This window comes from Chrysemys picta, chromosome 22 (genome assembly GCF_011386835.1).
Source record: "Chrysemys picta bellii isolate R12L10 chromosome 22, ASM1138683v2, whole genome shotgun sequence".
Classification (NCBI taxonomy): domain Eukaryota; kingdom Metazoa; phylum Chordata; order Testudines; family Emydidae; genus Chrysemys; species Chrysemys picta.
The window spans coordinates 2157603-2166389 of record NC_088812.1 but is presented as its reverse complement, the minus strand read 5'-3'; the positions used below and the strand labels follow the sequence as shown (position 1 = coordinate 2166389).

The window sequence follows — 8787 nt, the reverse complement described above, 5'->3', positions numbered from 1 at the left end:
CAGGGGGGGCTGGCTGGGGCTGGGGGTCCCGGCAGGGGGCGCTGCGGGGAGCGGGCAGGGGCGCTGGCTGGGGGTGGGGGTCCCGGCAGGGGGCGCTGGCTGCGGGTGGGGGTGGGGGTCCCGGCAGGAGGCGCTGCGGGGAGGGGGCAGGGGCGCTGGCTGGGGGTGGGGGTCCCGGCAGGGGGGGCTGTGTGGGGGTGGGGGTGGGGTCCCGGCAGGGGGCGCTGGCTGGGGGTGGGGGTCCCGGCAGGGGGCACTGCGGGGAGGGGGGAGGGGGCAGGGGCGCTCCCACCTTTGCAGGCGCTGGCCCGGGTTAATGGTTAATCGCGCCCCGCGTGTGCTCGGGGCCGGGGGGGCGCCGGGGGCCGCGCTCGCCTGGCCCGTCCCGGGCTGCGCCGGCCGGAGATTAGTGGAGCGCGTGTCATTGGCTCAGCGGCCCGGATAAATCGCAGGGGCCGCGGGGCCCGGGGACCTTCCTGGTGCAGCCGCCCCGGGGCTGCGCGGCTCGGGCCAGGTGGGCAGCGCGGGGCTGGCACCGGGAAACGGGGACCCCCCCCCCAACACCCGGAGAAACGTGAGTGAGGGGCGCCGGACCCAGCCAAGGCGGGAGGGGCCAGGAGTGAATTCCCTCTGCTGGGGGGGCTGGGCGGGCTGACACGTGGAGGGGGGCTGGGCCAGGCGTAAAGAGGGGGGCGCTCCTGGTACCCCGGGGCTGTCCTGATCGGGGAGGCAGTTAAAAGAGGTGGGGGGGCACTTTATGACTATCCCTTGATCTGGCCCCGCACTCTGGCTCAGCGGGCTGGTCTTGTGCAGCTCCGTGCACATCTGTCGGGTGCCTGGGGGCGAGACGCTGTTCCCCCCTCCCCGCTGCCCCGTAGCCCCCCAGGAGCCGGCGCCCAGGTGGGTGCAGAGGGGGAGGGGCAAGCCCGCTGCCTCTCATTGCCCAGAAGCGATTGTCCGCAGGGGGCAGCCGGGCAGGGGGTGGTGGAGACTGTCCTGCCCTGGGACTGCGATGATCAGAGCTCGCCAGCACCCCGACACCACTGCCGATGGGCGCGGGGATCCTGTTCTGCCCCTGGGACGAGGAGCTGGTGTCTGTGCCCCCCCGCCCCCCAGGACCTCTTGCCCTTCCGGGTGCCTGGTAATTAAAGCTAGAAGGACACTCCCTTCCCCCCACTGTGATGCCTGGGGGAGCCCTTCACATTGGTACCAGGCAGGTGCCAGCAGCGGGCGCCCTCACGTCACGAGCCTCCGTCCTCAGGGTGACCCTGGCAAAGTGGAAAATCAGCTGGGAGACGGAGTAGTTTGAGAGCCTCGGATTTCTCATGGCACCCACCGGGTTTATGCCCCTTAAGCCGCCCCTCCCAGGCTCCGCTCCCCTCTGACCCCCAAATCTAACCCCCCCCTCTCCCGCCCTGGTGTGCGCTGGCGAGGGGCAGCCCCAGGTACTCACCCTGGCATCTCTTCCTGCCTAGGTTTTGCTGGAAAGCCCCAGCCCGGCCCTGATGGCGACGGAGGCCGCGTCTCTGCCACCCTCTGCCCCAGGGGAGTGCCAGGGGGATGCCCCCGCTGGCCCGTGCCCAGACGGGGAGGGCATGGATATCCCCGGGAAGGGGCACAGGCCAGGGGAAGGCGGCGCTGACCCCATCGTCACACAAGAGAGGGAGCCTGGGGCACTCGAGCCCCCTGGCGCCACTTGCCAGGACGAGGCACCAACACACGGACCGTCCCCTGCTGCCCCAGGGGAGGGGGGCAGCCAGGCAGATCACCGCAGCACCCGCCCTGCTCCCCCAGCACAGCCAGACCCGGCTGACGCCTCAGGCCGGCCAGCCTGCGGAGGGGACGACGGCAACGGTGACCCCCCCGGTGCCGCCCCCTCCTCGGAGCCGCTTCAAGCTGCCGACGCCGTCTGCCAAGCGAGCCCCAGGGAGCCAAAGCTGAGTGACGGCTCCGAGCAGGGCTGCCAGGAGAGCGCCGAGGCGGCAGGCACAGAGACAGGCGAGGAGAAGGTGCCCGGCCTGCACGGGGACGAGTCACCGGCCACCGCCCCAGGGTCGGAGCAGCTGGTGGAGGAGTCCGAAAAGGATCTGCAGACGTCTGGGGAACAGGGACCCCGGGCGCTGGTCAGCGCTGGTGCCCAGGGGGGCCGGGATGGCAGCTGTCCACTCGAGCCGGATGGCACGCTGGTGCCAGGGGCATCCTTGCTGGCACCGGGGGACCTTACCCCTTGCAGCCAGCAGGGGGCAGCAGGCGCCAGGCCTGAGGCGGCCGTGCCAAGGTCTCCCGTGGCAACTGGTGACTCCTCTGGGCCTGCCCACCTGGCCTGCGCCAGCCGCCGGGAGCCGGGGGGCGGGGAAGGCTGGAGGGAGGGACCAGCTGGCAGCTCGGCAGGTGGAGCCGGTGACAACAATAAACCCCGGGGTGAGGTCGGAGCTGGGGCTGTGCTGGAATCTGAGCCGAGCGAGGTGCCACCCAGCGCTGCCGGGCCCCGAGAGACCTCGCCCGGGGGAGACGGTGCCGGGGAGCTAGACGGTGCCACGGGTCCAGCGGGTAGCAGGGATCTGACTGGTACCAGAGATCCAGCCGGTCCACGAGAGACAGCCGGTGCCGCAGATCCGACCGGTGAAGACCCGGCTGCTCCCAGCGATCTGGGCAGTGCCGCAGCTCCAGACGGTGCTGACACGCCGACCAGTGCCGGGGACCCAGCGGGGGCCAAAGAGCCAGGAGCTGCCTCGGAGCAGAGCATGGAGAATGGGGACCCCTCCAGTGACGGCGAAGCCGCTCCGGCCCTGAAGCCGGGCGGCGAGACCCCCATCGAGCGGGAGATCCGGCTGCACCAGGAGAGGGAGGAGACCCTGAGGCGGCAACGGGGCATGGCCAGCCCGCGGAGCACCCAGGAGTACGTGGAGGTGCGGGTCAAGCCCATCTTGAACCAGGCCCAGCCGCCCGCCCAGCTGCCCAAGGAGAAGGAGCGCCAGTGGGCCGGGGCCCAGATGCAGCGGGAGATCCAGCGGGAGAGGCTCCGCGAGGAAGACCTGATGCATCTGGGCCAGGTGCGGGGCACCTACGACCGGGGCACCCCCCAGGAGCTGCAGGAGAAGAAGATGCTCTTCGAGCACCAGCCCATCCCCGAGCCCCTTTCCCCCAGGAAGCCGGCAAGGGTCACCTGCAGCAGCAGCGCCGAGACCCCCCCGGATCAGGGCCCCCGGGGACCGTCCTTCACCGAGGCCAACAGCCGGGCCAAGGTGGTCATCCTAGAGCCCAGCACCCTGCTGCGCCCCAGCCCCGGCCGCCAGCCCCCCCTGGAGCAGAGCCCCTCGGCCCAAGGCAACCCCTTCTTCAGACTGCGCTCCAGGAGCCCCCAGTCCCGGCTGGAGCTCGAGGTGCAGGAGGCCCAGAAGAGGGAAGAGGAGCTGCAGAAGCAGAGGCACTGTCTATATGGCTGGGTCCTGCCCCCGGATGCCCAGGGGGCGGCCGACGGGCCGGAGCCGCGCCGCAGCCAGCCAGGTAAGGGGGGCGCGCACCGGGGTCTGCGCCAACTGGGTCTAGAGGCAGCTGGAGGAAGGTAGTGCTGGTGAGCGGTTAGAGCAGTGGGCCTAGGAGGTAGGACTCCTGGGTTCTTTCCCTGGGACCAGGTGGGAGCATTGATTCATACCTAGAACTGGGGTCTGGGAGTCAGGACGCCCGGGTTCTCTTTCCAACTCCAGGAAGGAGCAGGGCCTGGTGGTGAGAACGGAGGCCTGAGAGCCAGGACTCCTGGGTTCGATGGCCAGCTGTCACTGACTCCCTGTGCGACCGGCACTCTGTGCCTCGGTTTCCCCGTCCGTAACATGGAGCTAATGACACTGACCGTCTCTGAGGGCCGCTGGTGAGAGACGCTGGGGCTCGGTACCGTTCCAGCCCAGCCGGCTGTGACCGGGAGCTGTTCCCATGAGGTGAGTGCAGTGGGACCCTCTTCCTGGTTGCCTCATGACTGAGATTTCACTTGTGCCCAGTGAGTGTCGCCAACGGGCCAGCGGGGGCGTCCAGATAGAGGGGGTAACGGGCACCCAGATTTGCTCTCCTGCTGCTTCCCGCAAGGCTCCCGTGGGGCAGATGTGGCAAAGACAGCGACCCCTGGGGTAAGACACCCCGGCCATGCCGGAGCCGGACAAGGCCTGGAAGAAGCAGGTGTGTGCAGAGAGAGGATCTAGGGGTACAGGAGGCGGGGGGGGGACGTTCAGGGGGCCCTGGAGGGCTGTAGAGAGACAGGTGCATCCCACACGGAGATGGGGGCTTTATCTCCCCTAAAACGTTCTCCGCCTGTCTCAGCAGCACCTCTGGGAGTGCACCCGTCTGTGTGTCTCTCCCGTGCATGCCACGCTCTCGGCATGTGTGGGGCACGTCCCGGGGCCAGGGCTGAGGAGTTTGGAGCTGTCCCCAGGGAGAGAGGGAAGGGATCCCAGCAGCTCCTCTCCCCCAGGCCAGGCCCAGCCAGAGGCTGGCCCAGAACTGCACCTGGGAAGCCGGTGTGTACCCAGGGAGCGGTGGCTGCGTCAGGGCGGGGCGCCGGGCCGACCTTTGGCTAGAACGAAAGGGAAAGCCACTCAGCGGTGGTGGGAAGGGGGCAGGCTGGCGGGGTTGTGCCCGGGGCCCAGGGGGAGCCAGGAGCGGCCGGGGTTCGGCCTGGTTCTGGGGATCAGGCCCTGCTGTACGGTCGTGAGCTGAGGGATCAGTATTTCAAGAGTACCCAGATGCCACAATCAAGATCAGGACCCCCCCCCCACCCACACATTGTGCTGGGTGCTGCATGGGCCCCCCCGAACTGAGACTGGGCCCCCTTTGTCCCAGGTGCCGCACTGTGCCCTCTCCGCCCCCAACCCGAAATCCGGGCCCCAGGGACTGCGCAGACACCTAATGAGAGCCAGTCCCTGCCCCACAGGGCTCAGTCTAGAGAGACACAGGGAGGGAGGGGAAACCGAGGCCCAGAAGTGGGTCATTGGCAGAGCCGGGAACAGAACCCAGGTATCCTGAATGGGGGTCCAGTGCCCTAGCCGCTAGGTCACCCTACCTACATGCATCCTCCTCCAGCCCCTGGGGCAGGGTGACTCCCACGAACCTGGGTGCTAGGGTGGATGGCGTGGGGGGGGCACAGGGAAACTGAGGCTGGGTCTCGGGGGAGTAGGCAGTGTTTCTTGGGAGGGGATGTATTAGGGTACAGAATCCGGGGGGCGGGAGCCTGGCAAAGCCCCCGGAAGGCAGCAACGGGAGCCCGCGGAGCCTGACCCACTGTCCTCCCTCTCGTTGCAGAGAGACCGTCCTGCAGGAAGCTGGATGTGACCTGGCCTCCCCCAGCCCTGTCGGGGACCCCCCAAGAGAATGGGCTGGACCAGGTAACTGCTCCCCTTTCCCCCCTTGCACACCGCCAGGCGATGACCCCTGGGGGCCGTGCTCTGCCACCAGGGCCGGCTCCAGGCACCAGCCTAGCAAGCAGGTGCTTGGGGCGGCCAATGGTGAGGGGCAGCACGTCCGAGTCTTCGGCGGCGGGTCCCTCGGTCCCTCTTGGAGCGAAGAACCCGCCGCCGAAGACCAAAGCAGCGGCGGTAGAAGTGCCGCAGATCGCGATCGCGGCTTTTCTTTTTTCTTTTTGCTGATTGGGGCGGCAAAAACCCTGGAGCCGGCCCTGTCTGCCACTGACGGGCATCAACGCCCATCAACACACGTGGAAGGGTGGACACGTGTGAAGGCGGCAACATGGGGAAGCGCCCACAGAGGTGCACGGAATCTACCTGCCCGCAGACACATGCTCCAACACGCAGTTACACGCAAGAGCCCTGAGCCATTGCTACTCCGTGAGGAACCCCGTTGGGGGGGCATTCAGTCGAAGTGTCCTAACTCCTGCAAGCTGCATGCACGCAGCCACACACGGGCTGACATACGGTCACCGCCGTGAGCCCCCCCTGCACGCTCAATTGCACGCATGAATACAACGTGCAGCGGGGGCATTCGTGCATCCGCATAAACACAACCATGTGAGCCCTGCACACATACATACACACGGACACGCGTGGCCTCCCCACACAAACACGCTCCAACACACATGAATCCACACGGGAGCGCTGCGCCCATACATAGAACCCAGAGACGCACAAAACCACACGGACTCAAACACACACGAGCCTGCACCGGCTTCTCCTCACATGGACGCCTCCTCACGCAATATTCGCAACAGACATGCCTGGGGGCACACACCCCTGGTGCCGGGATCCCCTTCATCCTCTAGTGGCTGGTTCAGGAACTACACCAGCCTGGGTCCTCCAGCAGCCCCTTGTGGTGGAAGGTCAAGGGTTCGATCCCCGCCATGGGTATGCAAGCCTTGTTCATTCCAGAGGTGCCCCTGCAGTGGGCACATGGACACGTGGCCTGCCTTGCTCCCGGGAAAGGCCTCTCCCCTTTAGCCACGTATTTGCTAGATCTCTGCCTTTGTTGTCCTCAGTGGCTTACGCTGTCCCATCCCTGCCACAGGTGGAGAAAAGCCCCCGGAGCCTTCGCCAGAAAAATGCCTTAATCCAGCGGTGGGAGTCAGGAGCTGTCAGCAACCCGGAGAGCCAGGAGTAGGGAGCAGCGCCGAGGAGGGAAGGGAGAGAAAATGTGGGGGGTGGGGGACATCCCAGCATCTCCCATCCTGCTCTAGAACCTACCCCCCCCCACCTTGATCCTTCCAGGATCCCACTACTGGAACCACCATGTGCCCTTCCCACCTACCTGATTGGACAAAGCTTTAATGCATGTGACCACCCAGGCCGCTTTGATTGGGTGATGAACTACTTTGCTTCGCCTCCTCCCACCCCAGCTTTCTCCATGGACCAATCAGGAGAGACCTAGGTGAAACGCATTGTAGTTGATTATTTTTTAGAGCAAGCCAAATCCCACATTAAAGGGATTTTGGAATCCATGGAAGAATGAGGCCTTTAATACTCCAGACTAGGCACTGAGCTGAGCTATCCCGGTGTGACTCCAGAATCACTCAAATGGGGTGACTCCAGAGTCACACCAGTGTAAAGGCAATCAGAACCTGGTTCTCTATTGTAGTAAAACACACAGGCAAGCTCGTAAAACGTGTGGATCAGAATCGCCATCTCTTTGAACTCTGGGTTGGGTGGGATTACTATTGGCCTTGGGACGCCTGGGTTCTAGGCCCAGCTCTGCCACTGATTTCCTACATGTCCTTATCCAAGTCATTTCACCACTCCGTGCCTCAGTTTCTCTATCTTTTAAATAGTGGGATGATAATGCGTCCCGCGGCAGAAATCATGAACATTTGGCCAAAATACTAGTATAACTTTGATCCCAAACGTATTAAGCCTCAAATGGTCTCCTCCCCAGAAGCAGTCGCTTCTGAAACAAGCCGCCAGAGTAGATTGTGCTCAGGCATGAAATCATCTTGGGAAGACGCTACTGGGCGTTTTAAGCGAAAAGGGTTTAAGAAAAAGAATCAATAAACGAAAGGAAAAGCACCAAGTGACTTCACTTATTGCTGCAACGATGCAAAGGGGGTCGAGATTGTGCCGTCGCAGCAGGGCCACCCTGGCGGATTCATCAACAGTAATCAAATGAATTAGGTTTTATGTGCCGACACTGCACGAGCCAGCTCGCAAAGTGCGATTTCCATGGGAGTTTTGCCTGAGCGAGGACAGACTGGATCAAGTGGGGAGGGGCTGGCTGGCTGGGGTAGATGGTGGGAAGAGCTGGGAGGCCCCATAGCAGACGTTACTCTGGGAATTCACCACTGCAGAGCGGCCCTGGGCTGCTATAAAATAGAGCCGCTCCCAGCTGCTCTAAGTGACACAGACGTCAGGCACCTGCAGCCACCGGGGACCAGATAGGCCTAAAGGCCCAGCCACGGGCCAGTTCGGCCAAGCCCAGGGATGCGCAGAGGTGGCAGCCTCTCCAGCTCGAGCAGCTATCACAGCAGGGTGTCATAGACCCCCGTCCGCTGTGGCTCCGGCGAGCCGCGTCAGCCTGGCTGGGGCGCGTGGGCCTGTTTTCAATGGTTACAGTTCCCGTCCCTTGGTACATTTCACTGAGGACGGTGTATAGAGGTGGAGGAGCTGGGGGGAAAATACACACACCCCGACCTCCGTCTGTAGGCGAGTCTGCGTCCCTCCCGGCCTCAGTTTCCCTAGTCTGACAAAGAGGGATGATCGCCCCGCCCCGCCCCGGGGAGTGCACCAGCACATGGCCGTAACCCCCGTTCAGGCGTCAAAGTCCGGCGGAGGTTTTGATTACTCAATAACCACTAATAATGAGGGGAACAGCCTTGGACCTAGCGCCGGAGATGGGCCCAGATCCCTTCTGGGCGTAAAGCAGCCTGATTGCCCTGGAGCGATGCACAGGGTTTACGCCAGCGGGGCCGGCACGCACAGAGTGAAAGCGACCAGCCGAGCTCCCCTGCAGCAGTTCAAGGGAGCGGCACAGAGATCAGGGCGATATGACAGCTGGCTGGGTTTCGATGACCTTGGCTGTTCACGGGGGCCGGATCCTCCCCTCCCTTAGAGGTGTAAAACAGCAGTGACCCCATCGACAGCTGCGGAAGCTCGTGTCAGTGAGAGCCGTATTCGGCCGTGGGATCAATTCGGCATTTGCTTAAGGGCTCCCCTGGGCTGACCCCACCCCGTGGCCACGCCTTGCAGCCTGGGCAAACACACCGGGGGATGCAGACAGGCTCTTGGGAGCCCCAGCCGGCGCCATGCGGTGTCACCATTGGGGGGTGGGGGCATCTGGCTTCCCCAGGGGTGCACACGGGAC

General features: G+C 64.7%; 1 protein-coding gene across 1 annotated transcript; it reads left to right on the top strand.

Annotated features, from left to right (window-relative positions):
• Positions 1-292: 292 nt before the first annotated feature.
• Positions 293-7496, top strand: MISP3 (MISP family member 3). The gene is made up of 4 exons (XM_005310685.5): positions 293-574; positions 1476-3507; positions 5290-5372; positions 6505-7496. The coding sequence occupies exons 2-4, from the start codon at positions 1506-1508 to the stop codon at positions 6595-6597; spliced, it is 2178 nt and encodes a 725-aa protein (XP_005310742.3). The 5' UTR covers positions 293-574; positions 1476-1505; the 3' UTR covers positions 6598-7496.
• The last annotated feature ends 1291 nt before the right edge of the window (positions 7497-8787 follow it).